This window comes from Macaca nemestrina, chromosome 8, assembly GCF_043159975.1.
Source record: "Macaca nemestrina isolate mMacNem1 chromosome 8, mMacNem.hap1, whole genome shotgun sequence".
NCBI lineage: Eukaryota > Metazoa > Chordata > Mammalia > Primates > Cercopithecidae > Macaca > Macaca nemestrina.
In genome coordinates this window covers 46,623,917-46,638,543 of record NC_092132.1, presented here as the reverse complement: position 1 = coordinate 46,638,543, position 14,627 = coordinate 46,623,917, and the positions used below count along the sequence as shown (strand labels likewise).

Sequence of the window (14,627 nt, the reverse complement as noted above, 5' to 3'; positions counted from 1 at the left end):
CCCAGGCTGGAGTACACTGGCGTGATCTCAGCTCACTGCAACCTCCACCTCCTGGGTTCAAGGAACTCTCCTGCCTCAGCCTCCTGAGTAGCTGGGATTACAGGCGGCCACCACCATGCCTAGCTAATTTTTGTATTTTTAGTAGAGATGGGGTTTTGCCATGCTGGTCAGGCTGGTCTCGATCTCCTGACCTCAGGTGATCCACCCACCTCGGCCTCCCAAAGTGCTGGGATTACAGGTGTGAGCCACCACATCTGGCCAAAACCTACTATTTCTTAATCATCAAGACTAACCAGAGTATCTAGCAATGCACATTTGGGTTATTACTACACAAGTCAGGAAAATGATTACTTACAATGAAAGGCCACTGTGATCTATTTCTCAACCTGAGGTGTGATTACAAAGGTATCTGCCTTATAATAATTCACCAAGCCACACATGTGTTTTGTACTAATGTTCTATTTTGCAATAAAAAGTTTTTTTTAATAGCAGGTTACCAGCACACCTGAACATTTCAACACCTAAAAAAGGCTAGATATGTTTTCCATTCTCTACTCTAACTGAGTGAAAACAATAGGATAAAAATAGAAATCAGGCCAGGCATGGCGGCTCATGCCTGTAATCCCAGCACTTTGGGAGGCCGAGGTGGGTGGATCACCTGAGGTCAGGAGTTCGAGACCAGCCTGGCCAATATAGTGAAACCCCATCTCTACTAAAAATATAAAAATTAGCTGGGCGTGGTGGCAGGCGCCTGTAGTCCCAGCAGCTTGGGAGGCTGAGGCAGGAGAATCACTTGAACCCAGGAGGCGGAGACTGCAGTGAGCCAAGATTGCGCCATTGCATTCCAGCCTGGGCGACAGAGGAAGACTCCACCTCAAAAAATAATAATAATAATAGAAATCAGTGCGCATCATTTCCTCCCTACCCACTTTCTCTTCTAAAGGAACCACTTAATATCATATTTTAGGCCAATCAGATTCACTTTCTTGGGATTCTGAAATTCCAAGAAAGAGATTTATAGATATCCAAACCTGTTCTTCTCCCAGTCTTTCCTCATTCCCCAAGTTGTTTCAACCCAAAACACAGGAGCCAGGATTGATACTTTTTGTTCTCCTCATTCCCCACATCTAGTCTATCAGTAAGTCCTTCATTTATAACTCCAAAAATCACAAATCTCTCTACTTCCATCTCCATTGACTCTACCATCTCAAACCACAAACTATTCAAATAGTTTCCTAACTTGTTTCTCTTTTATTCTTAACCCTCTACAATCTACTCTACCGAAAGCAGCCAAAAGGATCTTTTAAAAACATAAACTGCTTAAAATCATGCTTAAAAACCTTTAACGACAGCACACAGAGCTCTGACTTAAATCCAAATTCCTTTCCATGGCTGGCATCATTGAATCTGTGCCCATGTCTCTGACCTCATCTCTAGCCACTGTCCTCTTCTCCAATCCAGGCACATTGGTCTCATTTCAATTCCTCCTACACATTAAGCTCTTTCCCACCTCCAGGCCTTCTCATAGCTTTCCCCTCTGACTGGAATACTTTTCCCTTGCTACTCACATGGATAATTTCTCAATGTCAGGTCACAACTTAAATATCACCTTCTCAGAAAAGCCTCTGCCAACTGCCCTATTAAGCAGGTTCCACCATCTTTCTCTACACACTACTTATATTTTTCATAGCTCAAGCTCCAACAAGAGTCTATGTTATTATATACGAGGGCAAAGAGCCCACCTGTTTCATTCACCAATGAGCATCTGGAATGTGGAAAACAATTAATAATTACTGAATGTATGAATAAATGAGGAAATGAAGTAAAGGCTGAATGCCAATTTTGCCATGAGTAGTGATCAGTAAGTAAAGAAAGCCAGTTTTCAGAAAAAAGAGAACACAGCAACACAACAGAGAAGAGGAGACTATGTGGCTTGGTTCCAAAAACAAAGAGTCAAGAAAATTAGCTGCCAATTATAAATTATAAATATATGTGTGTGTGTGTGTGTGTGTGTATCAAGATAGCAGAAACATCTGAAAAATTTACTCAATTCACCTCTTCACTAAGATGTCTGGTATTATATAAATCTATAAACTAATTCAGAACTCAAAATAATACTACCTAATTATCATTAATGTTAATACTTTGTAATTCTCATTTTGCTATGAGTCATTTTTCAAGATATACTCCTATGATGTACTTTCAGAAATTCAAGGTAACCTTCATGTCGATATTCATAGTATGTATGCAAGCAATGAACATTTTTGAGACCGGGTCTTGCTCTGTTGCCCAGGATGGAATGCAACCACACGATCATGGCTCATTGCAGCCTCAATTTCCTGGGCTCAAGCAATCCTCCAGAGCACCTCTACCTCCCATTTACATAAACGTGTCGGTCTATACTGAGTCTCAGTATCAATGATTATTTTTTTGAAAAAATGTTGAAAGCCAGTAATATATGATGGCCTGAATTGTTTATAGAGTCAACTAAAGACTGAGTTTCTCTAGTTGACGTGCAACAAAAGTTTGTTTACCAGAACTATTGCAACTTTTATTGTCACACTCCTTCTATCCAAGAAGAAAGAGCCAACTGACTGTTGCCATCAGCAGGGCCTAAAGCAATCCTAATCAAGTCAATGCCACCCTAAATTAACCAAGAAAAGCCAAAGGGAGGACAGCAGATGCTTTAGGGACCAAGTTGTTAATTCAGAGATGCTCCTGTTTGCTTGGTTCTTTTCTTTTCCCCTTGGACTAACTACTTTGAACATTTTGTCCATTTGCCTACCTCTAAAATTGGAAATTTTCCCTCGGGCCTTCCTCTAGGACTGCTGGGTTTTTAAAGGGTTCTTAGAGTTCATCTTCTCAAAGAAAACTCCAGCTCTCTATTTAGTCAATCTCTATGATATACACACAATTTTACTTTCCAACATTCCAAGGAAACATAAATTAGGAATATATACATAAAATGACATCCACCCTTCTTCTCCCTGCAATATCTTCGTAATATTCCTACTATCTACTTAACTGGTGTGTTGCTTTGTCTCACCCACTTCCATTCATGAGCACTGGGAGTTACCTGCTCTCTCTCTCCATTCCTAATTCCTGGCCTGAGATCCGGGCTACAGATGCTACAAGTTGATGTGGGTTCTTCATGCTGAAGAACTCATGAGTACTTTCTACTTAACTCCTCTACATTCTCAACCCATTACCTTTGCTTTTTCATTCCATAATAATCTATTTTCTGATGGGTAATCCTTCCAAACATTCATTTGCCCTTATGAAATTAGTGTTTTCTTGCTTTCCATTTGTGTGAAGGGACCCTAATATACGACTTCAACCTTCAACTTTATTTCCCCCAAACTACCCTTTCACACTATTAAAAATAATAATAGTAATTTAAAAATTGGGACAGAATCCAACTATAGCTTAAAGAACTCTCCTCACCTGTCTTGAGAGTAAGTATGCTTCAATAGCTTATTCTTTTACTATCCTTTTAGTGTTTTCATTGTTCAATGCTAACCTGTCCTCCAGCTACACCTTAATCAACGAATTATACATTTTAAATAACAACTAACGCTATAATCTATTTGAGGAACAAGCCTATCTGGTAAAGTGTCTCTCTCCAGCAGTGATATTCTGTCCTCTCTTTGACAAGTATTAAATATATTCTCATGCTGCCCACCTATCTATCACAGAAACCTACCTCCCTTCCATGAAGGTTCCACCTGGTGAAGAGCCTATGTTTTCTGGTCATTTACCTTTCTACCTATCAAAGCTGGACTATTATGTGGTCATTTTTCTCTCAGCTAGCAGTTCCCCTACAAAAACTCCAATAAATTTGGCAGTGTGCTGTGGCTCAAGCCTGTAATCCCAGCACTTTGGGAGGCCGAGGCGGGTGGATCACGAGGTCAGGAGATCCAGACCATCCTGGCTAACACGGTTGAAACTCTGTCTCTACTAAAAATACAAAAAAATTAGCTGCGCGTGGTGGCGGGTGCCTGTAGTCTCAGCTACTCAGGAGGCTAAGGGAGGAGAATGGTGTGAACCCGGGAGGCGGAGTTTGCAGTGAGCCAAGATTGCGCCACTGCACTCCAGCCTGGGCGACACAGCTAGACTCCGTCTCAAAATAAAAAAAGTAAAATAAAATCCAATCAATTCCATCTAACCAAAATGCTAATTAATAATCATTTAATAAAGAAGAGCCCAACTTCTTTACAGTACAGTACAGTGGACCAGTACTGGTCCATGGCCTGCCAGGAACCAGGCAGCACAGCAGGAGATGAGTTATGAGCAAGCATTACTGTCCTTGCTCTGGGCTCCAGGTCCTGTCAGATCAGCGGTAGCATTAGATTCTCATAGAAGCGCGAACCCTATTGTGCTGTGCATGCAAGGAATCTAGGTTGCATGCTCCTTATGAGAATCTAACTAATGCCTGATGATCTGAGATGGAAGTTTCATCCTGAAACCATTTCGCCCACAACTAAACCATCCGTGCAAAAATCGTTTCCTACTAGACTGGTCCCTGGTGCCAAAATGGTTGGAGATCTATGATTTAATGGATTTCCCCTCCCAGAGGGAAATCCTTTTAATAACGACTTTGGCCAGCCTGGGCAACATGGTAAGATCTCATCTCTACAAATAAAAAAACAAAAAAAAAATCAGGTGTGGTGGTGTATGTTTGTGGTCCCAGCTAATCGGGAGGCTGAGGTAGGAGGATCACCTGAGCCCAAGGAGGTCAAGGCTTCAGTGAGCCATGATTGTGCCACTACACTCCAGCCAGGGCGACAGAGTGAGACCCAATCTCAAAAAAAAAAAAAAAAAAAGTTAAAAAGAAAAAAAGGACTTCTGAAGACCTCAGTGACAGATATGTTAAGGAAATCTAAGGAATCTAAAAACTACTCTGGTGCCTCAAGTCAGTGACATGGGTGACCACATCTATTGCCTATGTTTAACACAAACCTTGTTAAGGAGACCAAATCAATGAATGTGAGGGTGAGAGTTGCCTTAAAAATCATCTAGGTCTCTGAGTCATGATTCTTGAACTTGGCTACACACTGGAATCTCCAACTCCCAGAGAAGATACCCAAAGAAGCAAATTTCAAAGTCAGTGACAAGGACAGGCCTAATACCCAGGCCTAACATTATGTGCTGATATGTGTACATACATACATATATATACACACATGCATACACACATAAATATATATAACATACTAAAAATATAAAGGCATGTATGGGAAGGACAAATATCCAATTCATGGCAATGGTTACCTTTTGGGGGATGGGAAGGGAGTGTAATTGAGAAGAAATACACGTGGTGGCGTCAAATGTATTGGTAATATTTTTATTAATAATGTTCTCTTTTTTTGTTTTGTTTTGTTTTTATTTTTATTTTTGTTTCTTTGAGGCAAGGTCTCACTTTGTCATCCAGGCTGGAGTGCAGGTGGCACAATCACAGCTCACTGAAACCTGCCACTGCTGGGCTCAAGCAATCCTCCCACCTCAGCCCCACAAAGTGCTGAGATTACAAGGCATGCACCACCGCAGTAGGCCCTCTTTATCTTTTGGATGTCTAAAATTTTGTAATAAAAAAGAATAAAAAGATGGTATATAATCAAATGGATACCATGTTATGAATTCAGTGAAATATCTCAGGCTAGAAAGTACTCAGAAAACATACTTGATGAGGTAGGCTTTGAAGGAAGAATAAAACATAGATTATTCTTCAGGCAAAAAGTAACACAAACTTTTCTAAAGGAAAAGTGTGAATAAAGGCAAAGCTGGGAGTACCCACAGCCTATAACATAAATAAAGAACAGTGGGGGCCAGGCACGGTGGTTCACGCCTGTAATCCCAGCACTTTGGGTGGCAGAGGCAGGTGGATCACCTAATGTCTGGAGTTGGAGACCAGCCTGGCCAACATGGCTAAACCCTGTCTCTACTAAAACACAGAAATGAGCTGGGCATGGTGGCGCCCACCTGTAATCCCAGCTACTCAGGAGGCTAAGGGACGAGAATCGCTTGAACCAGGATGGTGAAGGTTGCAGTGAGCCGACATTGCACCACTCCATCTCAAAACAAAACAAATAAAACAAAACAAAATAGTTTTGAAAACCACTGGACTAAAGTGCCCAGCTAGAAGGTACTGCTGCAATTCAAAAGTGAGGGTCATAAAACCATGGAATGGGTTTTATGGGGTAGTACTCTTGAGAAAGAAAAGAGAAAAAATTAATCCACCAACTTTTCAATAGAAAATTTGATAGGCTCTAGTGACAAACTAGATGGGTTAATGAAAGAGTAAGACCTACCTTAAAAAATGAAAAATGCCAACTGAGCAGCAGCTTCTAGTCATACCCGAACATCAACAACATCGATAAGGCCATGTAAAAGCCAGCACTAAGGAAGTGTTATTCAAGGCAGAAAAGCAAAATGGCACTTTTATAGGCATTATGAGCAGAATAAGCAACAGAGACCAGGAGATTACAGAAAAAAGAGGACCACTACATCATGGAATAAGAAAGAGAGTTTCGAAAAGAGCCATCACTGTATACAATGAGAGGGTGCACAGCCTTTGTAGCCAATCAGATGCAGAATTCTGGCACCTTCTCTACTTGATCAAGTTATTTAGCCTCTTTGAGCCTCATATAATAAAGAAAACATAAGTTAACAACTAACACTGTTGAACACATAGGGGCTTCGAATATATTGGTCAAATTTTATTTCTTAAGTTTATTTCTTAATTTTATTAAGAAATAAATATTTCTTATTTATTTCTTAATTTTATTTCTCAGTTGTGATACATAAATATTTATTAAATTAGTCCCCATTATCTTTTGTTGTTTTTGTTTTGTTTTTGTTTTTTTTTGAGACAGGGTCTTACTCTGTCCCAAGTGCTTTACATATCACCTCATTTAATCCTCACAATACATTTCCACAGATGGAAAAATTAAACTTAGAACTAGCATAATAAGTAGCAGTGCCAGGATTACTATTTCTTAGGATTTAAATAATGTATATTTAAATTTCCTGGCAAACAGGATGACCTCAAAACGAGTAGCTATATTTCATTATTAGGAGATAATAATCAATAGGGACAAAACTGCCAGTAATTCCTGTCATAGCCTTCCATGTGGCAAACTCCCTCAACATCCTCATCTATAAATTAGGATTAATGCCTATAATCCAATCTACTACATAGGGTTGCTGTGAGGATTAAATATTATGAATACGAAAATTCTTAAAATGTTGAGACATTCAAATATAAGGGATTGCTGTCACATACCTTTTGCCTTTTCAAAATGCCTTTGTGGCATTTTTGTTCACTACTTCAAAATAAGACTCTCTGAATAAGCTAAAAATAAGTATGTTAAATGTGCAACCACCACTTTGAAAAGTATAAATCACCACAGAATTACCGCCTACACCTGCCCCTGACTCCTCCAGGTTCTCTAATGTCTCTACAAGGGCAAGGATTCTCTTACACCTATAATGAAACTCTGATAACTTACAGTACAGCTAATCAATAGAGAGCTGCACTTCAATTCAGTTGCTCCAACGGCCTATTGTGTTTTCTCAGAAGTGCTCCTTCCAGTTCTTCCAGAAAAGAAAACAGTGCCCAATTCTCTTATATTGTATTAAAACGGTGCCCAGTGAGTAGAATGCAGGTAACTTACGAAATGCTAGAAAATAATCTATCAGTTGACTTACTCAAGGGCTCTGACAGCAGGTCCCTTTTGGAAACTCCTTCACGACTCCCCCCTTTTTTCACCTGAACAGATGGCTTCCAGGCCTCAAGGTTCACTTGTCTAGTCATACAATTCACAATAGCCCCCAAAGTTCCTACCTTTTCAATTATCCTACGTTCTTGAACACACCTTTCATCTAAAGATCTCCAGCTGTCAAAGCAAACGATCTCTTTAATCTTCACAACAGCACTATCTGAGAGATTACTATCCTTATTTTATAAGTTAAAAATGAAAGACTGAGTAAATGTTTTAGCAACATCAGACAATTCGTTAACTCATTCTTGGGGAGAGAGGAATGCATATTATGAACTTCTGTCAATGGACAACCTAGATTTGGCTTCCTAACATCATCGCAAATATTAGCTCAAACACATCCCACTCTTGTATGCACACATTTCCAACACAGGTATCAAAGATTAAATATAAACCATTAATAACAGTAAATACCATACCAAAGCAGCACTATTTTTACACGCAAATCTATATTGGGGGAGGGGGTTCTAATTTAAACTTCCCACTGTCTTGAATCCATAAATACTTTTGAACTTGAGGGGTTAGGCGGAGGAACACCTGTCAGAGCAGCACATCCACAATGTTTTACAGACTGTGTAGCTATTAATATTTAATTCCTTAAGCCGTAAGCAAACCACCTTCTCAAAAAAAACAAAAGGCAGTATTATGCAGAACATTTGACAAGAAAGTCTACGTGGTTGTAAGAAGACCAATAATTCCCTGGTTTTAAGTCTCCCAGACTTTGTGAACTTGCTACGAGGGATCACCCCACCCGCCCCGGGAGGTCAGGCCGCAGGGAGCCCGGCGCTGCCCACCCGACTTTCCACGCGCCAGGCCCGCCGGCCGCAGGGGAGGCTCCGGCTCCCACTCCCCTCAGGCCCCCTCGCCCCGTAGACGGACTCGGCGGGACACTCGGACCCGCCTCCCGACCTCGGCGCGCCCGGCTCAGGGCCCGGCGGGCAGGGAGAGGGTCGCAGCAGGGCCTGGCCTAGCCACCCCCGCCCCGCGGCCGCCGGCGCCGCTTCCCTCCTTCTTCCCGCTCCCCGATTTGTTACCTCTTAGGCGCCGGCGGCTGCTCCATGGCGGCCGGGGGCAGAGAGAGGGACCTGGTGGACTGCGAAGGCCGAAAGGAGGAAAGGAGACCGGGCACCGGCTGGCCGAGCCTAAGGAACCACAGAGGGAAACTCTGGGAACTCGGACCAACTTTCCCGTAACTCCGCGGCGGATCTCCCTCCCGCTTCGGAGCGCTGCTCCTACCGCCCCGCCCCCGGCCGCCGGTCGCCTGCCTCCGGCAGCGGCCCAGAGAAGGTGGGCGGAGCCGGGCGCCGCGGCGGGGGGCGGAGCCTGCCGCGGCCTGGGCTGGCGGGCGGGGCTGGTGCCGCGGCGGGTGGGCGGGGCTGGGGACGAAGGCCGGGCTGACCCCAGAGCCCCGTGACCGGGAAAAGGAGGAGGTTCGGCTAGAGCGAGGGGGAGAGGCCGGAGCCGCTCTAGCCTGGGGAAGGGCGAGTCCCTCCGAGCTGGCCCAGTGCTCCGCCCCTCGCTTGCCCTCGATACGGTTTGCCCTGATCCAATTTGACTCATTTCTTTGGCTTTCCCAACGATACATCCAAACATCGTGTGAATCCGTTTGAAGTATTACTTTCTAACTGCCCACGCTTCCCTCTCTAGTTCTGTTTATAATTATCGGTTATGTTTTTCCCCCAGCCATTTGGCATGTGTAGGCCGCAGTGCTAGGGATACTTCTGGAAATTCTTGTTTGATTTTTATTGTAGACAAGCTCCTCGCTACATTTCACAATAATTACATCTAATTACCGAGAAAATAATTAATGCAGTGAGATCTCTCGGTGCACCAAATTCAGTTGCACTGGGTCCTTGCAGCTGTCCCATTGGGTAACCTGGCAAGCCTGCACAAATTATGGTGCCAAGAAGAATACTCAAGAAAAGTGTGCTTGGTTCCCTCTTTGGTCCTCTCCCCTAACCTGATCCCAGTAGTCCTCATCCCTTTGTAATTTGACCACTGCATGCATCCATATTGTGGGTATACTTTTAACCTTAAATTCCATGTATAGATACCTTTCACATAACAATATACAGCTGCTACATGAGTTTACCTGTTTTTGTCAGAAATTGTCAAGATGGGCCGGGCGCGGTGGCTCATGCCTGTAATCCCAACACTTTGGGAGGCCAAGGCGGGCGCATCACTTGTGCTCAGGAGTTCAAGACCATCCTGGCCAACATGGTGAAACCTCGTCTCTACTAAAAATACAAAAGTTAGCCGGGCGTGGCGATGCGCCTGTACTCCCAGCTACTTGGGAGGCTGAGGCAAGAGAATCACTTGAACCCGGGAGGCAGAGGTTGCAGTGATCCGGGATCGCGCCACTGCACTCCAGCCTGGGTGACAGAGCAGACCTTGTCTCAAAAAAGAAAAAGAAAGAAAGAAATTGTCAAGATGTAGAGTTATATAGAATTTTCTTGGAGGTTAGAACAATAAATATGAAGATAATGCTAAATAAAGGAAATGAATTTGAAGAGAATGTTGAATAATGTGAATATTTGCCCGGATTAAACTTGACTGTTAGCAGCTAATACAAGTTTAGTTTAGTCCTCTTGTTGCATTAAGTTTCACTATGTAATAAACTTACATTATTTATTTTCAAACCATTATATTCTTCCCCAAATTTAGTTATTTTAAGGCCATTCATTTTTGAAACTCAAATTCTGAGAACAAGAAAAAGGGTTTTTTTGTTTTGTTTGTTTGAGACAGGTTCTCACTGTCCCCCAGTCTGGAGTGCAGTGGTGTGATCATGCCTCTCTGCAGCCTCAACCTCCTGGGTTCAAGCAGTCTTCCCAACTCTGCCTCCCAAGTAGCTGGGACTACAATGCCCGGCTACAAAATTTTATACTTGTTTGCATTTATTAAAGATCCACAGTCTGACTGTTCAGAAATAACAGGACAACAACAATTTTAAAACCTAATATTTAAAATGTTAAACCTGAGAAGAATCTTTGAAATTACCCCACTCTAACCCCCTAACTCTCATCTTCACTTCCATGGCATACTCCCATCTTTTTTCTTTTTTCTTTTTCCACTCTTGTTGCCCAGACTTGAGTGCAATGCCGTGATCTCGGCTCACTGCAACCTCCGCCTCCCTGGTTCAAGAGATTCTCCTGCCTCAGCCTCCCTAGTAGCTGGGATTACAGGCACCCACCACCATGCCCAGCTAATTTTTTGTATTTTTTAGTAGAGACAGGGTTTCACTATATTGGCCAAGCTGGTCTTGAACTCTTGACCTCAGGCAATTCACCCACCTCAGCCACCCAAAGTGCTAAGATTACAGGCATGAGCCACCGTGCCAGGCTCACTCCCATCTTTTTGTGTTTCATCAGAGAAACCTCTTGAGGAAGGCTGGGCGAGGTGGCTCACACCTTCAACCCCAACACTTTGGGAATCCAAGGCAGGCAGATAGCTTGAGCCCAGGAGTTCGAAAACAGCCTGGGAAACATGGTGAAACCCCATCTCTACAAAAAAAAAAAAAATACAAAAAAGTAGCTGAGCATGGTGGTATGCACCTGTAGTCCCAGCTACTAGGGAGGCCAAGGTAGGAGGATTGCCTGAGCCCAGGAGGCCAAGACTTCAGTGAGCCATGATCAAGCCACTGTACTCCAGTCTGAGCAATAGAGTGAGACCCTGTTTCAATAATGAGAGAGAGAGAGAGGAAGGAAGGAAGGAAGGAAGGAAGGAAGGAAGGAAGGAAGGAAGACAGACAGAAAGAAAGAAAGAAAATAAATTATCTCTGAATTGTTTTATCAACTGTAATCTCCAGGGAGCCTTTCCCAGTCAAACCACCAGCACCATCACCCACTATCTGTCACATTTAAGTTGTGAAAGAGATACCCGTCTTGTATATATGTCCATAGCAGCCTATGTTGGCTTTTCTATGAAACTTTTCACACTATATTGAAGCTCTGTTGTTAGACTGTCATCCCAACCCAACTATGAGTTGATTGAAAGTTGAGCCATATCTTTATTCTCTATACCTTGCATAGCAAGTGCCTGATACATCGTAAGGGCACTGGGCTAGATAGCTTCCTTTTGGTCCTGCAGATTCATTCTCCATCCTTTTCCATCTGCTCTCTGCTCTGAGAGCTAACATGTATGGCTGACATCAGAAGCCCCTTGGCTTATGGTTGGGTCCGATGATAGACCCAGCAAAAGATCATCTGAGGGAGAAAGGAGGGTGAGGTCAGACTATTGGATGCCCTGGTTCCCTTCCTGTGAGGTGACCTAGGGCTAGCTGTGTTCCAGAGAATCATGGCTCTTTGCAAGGCAAATTACTCTACCTAATTATCCCTCCTTCCCCTTGACCCTTTGGGCCTAAGTGTCATGGCTGCTCTCCTATTCCCTGGGTTTCTTCTCTATGTCCTGTGTTCCCCAACCTCAATCCTCAACTGATGCTTTGTAAATTAAACTCCTTCAATTGACCCTAATTTGATTGTACCTTCTAAAGGGCTTACGATCCTGACTCATACACCCATAAAGAATTGTGGAAGGAGGAGGAATACTATCAGAAAATAAATTTCTGAGGTCTTTCCTCAACTTGAAAAGGGAGAAGGCTAATAATTATCATACAACTCCAACAGGATCAGACACTTGGCCTCCATTTTCTTATTAAACCCTTAAAACAACCTTGTGAAGTAGTTACTTCCATTTTATATGTGAGAAAACTGAGGTTCAAAAGTGTGAAAGGAGTTACCTTAGGATAAACAGAATGTCTGTGTTCTAATCCAGGCCTTTATGACTCCAAAGCTGGGCCTCATTCCACTGTAGATCAGTCAACAAATATTTATTGAGCACTTAAGTATGCCAGGCACTGTTCTAGGTGTTGGAGATTCATCAGTAAAGAGACGAGATGACAAATAGACAAAAATCTCTGCCTTCAGGGGGTTTACATTCTGGTTGGGGAAACATCATAAGATAAAAAAAAGTACCTAATGGGTCATGTTAGAGACTGAAAACTGGTAAGGAAGAAACATGAAATGGAAAAAGGGAATATAAAGTGGAGGGGAAGAGGCCAGATGCAGTGGCTCACACCTATAATCCCAGCACTTTGGGAGGCCAAGGTGGGCAGATCACTTGAGGTCAGGAGTTTGAGACCAGCTTGGCCAACATGGTGAAACCCCGTCTCTACTAAAAAAATAACAAAAATTAGCCGGGTGTGGTGGTGGACACCTGTAGTCCCAGCTACTTGGGAGGTCAAGGCAGGAGAATTGCATGAACCCAGGAGGTGGAGGTTGCAGTGAGCCAAGATAGAGCCATTGCACCCCAGCCTGGGCAACAGAGCAAAACTCTGCCTCAAAAAAATAAATAAATAAATAAAAATAAAGTGGAGGGGAAGTGATGAATTTCAGGTAGGATGGCAAAGGAAGGCCTCAATGAGAGAGTGACTAAGGAAGTGGAGGCCAGAGCCATGCAGACAGCCTGACTGTGAGGCCAAGGGAATGTTAGAATGTGAGGCCAAGGGAACAATAAGCGCTAAGGCCCAGAGGCAGGAGTGTGCCTGGTGTGTTGTGTGTTACTGAATAAAAGGAATTGTTTTTCTCCTGAATTATTCAGAAGAAGAAAAAAAAATGCTTCAAGCTTCTATTTTACTTTGTCTGTGGAAAACCAACCTGAAGATTCCAGGAGGAAAGCATAGAAGTCATCATTCAAACTGCAAATAAGAACATGAACAATGAAAGCTGCAGGAACATTTGAGATACAGATAGGGGTCACCCAGCTTCACTTAACTGTGAAAGTAAGGTAATCGGCCAGGCACGGTGGCTCACGCCTGTAATCCCAGCACTTTGGGAGGCCGGGGTGGGTAGATCACGAGGTCAGGAGATCAAGACCATCCTGGCTAACACCGTGAAACCCCGTCTCTACTAAAAATACAAAACAATTAGCTGGGTGTGGTGGTGGGAGCCTGTAGTCCCAGCTACTTGGGAGGCTGAGGCAGGAGAATGACGTGAACCCGGAAGGCAGAGCTTGCAGTGAGCCGAGATTGCACCACTGTACTCCAGCCTGGGTGATGGGGCAAGACTCCATCTCAAAAAAAAAAAAAAAAAAAAGGAAAGTAAGGTAATCTGTTTCTGCTTCCATCAGCTCCATTTGGAATCGAGATTAAAGATACACTTTAATTATACTAGCAAACAGCTGATTACAATTCTCAGTTGAGTGCTCTAAGAGAAATGGGAGAGAAATTTGCAATTTGAGATCCAGTTCCTTTGAATAACAAAAAGCACATTCTTTGTAACTGAATCCGTACACCACCATGTTTAAAATATTAAGACAGAAAAAAAGTAAAAAAAATTTTCCTTGTCATACTAGTTGCAGCTATTCATTGAAACTACAACTTTGTATTTCTCTTAGGCTGGAGTGCAGTGGCACAATGAAAGCCCACTACAACCGTGAACTCCTAGACTCAAGGAATCCTCCTGCCTCAGCCTCCCAAGTAGCCGGGACTAGAGGCATCCACCACCATGCCCAGCTAAGTTTACTTTTGAGTTTTGTAGAGACAGGGGTCTCACTATGTTACCCAGACTGGTCTCGAACTCCTGGTCTCAAGTAATCCTCCCACCTTAGCCTCCCAAAGCGCTGGGATTATAGGTATGAGCCACCATGCCCAGCCTCATTTTTATATTTGTTGGAAAAATAATATCAATTAACAAATGTTAATTAATCTTTTCTGCTATAATAAGGAAGAGTTTGGGGAAGAGAGAAATCTCTAATCAAATATATTGTGTAGGTTTTTATTTGCAGGAAAATTTAGAAATGTTTTCCTTCAAGAGGTAACTTCACAAAACATTTTCTCTTGATCTGTTTGTCTTT

General features: G+C 42.9%; 1 protein-coding gene across 5 annotated transcripts in view; it reads right to left on the bottom strand.

Annotated features, from left to right (window-relative positions):
- The window catches only part of LOC105476082 (serine/threonine kinase 3), a 332,200-nt gene extending 323,168 nt beyond the window's left edge, over positions 1 to 9,032 (bottom strand). For 4 of the 5 annotated variants that reach the window (XR_011606855.1, XR_011606854.1, XR_983846.3 and 1 more), the window contains exon 1: positions 8,813 to 9,032. Coding sequence is in view for 2 of the 5 variants with exons in the window: in XM_071067958.1 (XP_070924059.1) it covers positions 8,813 to 8,838 (26 nt within the window). In the remaining 3 variants the exon portion in view is untranslated. The remainder of the gene's footprint in view (positions 1 to 8,812) is intronic. The other variant, XM_011731726.3, reaches the window with a different exon arrangement.
- Positions 9,033 to 14,627: the final 5,595 nt, after the last annotated feature.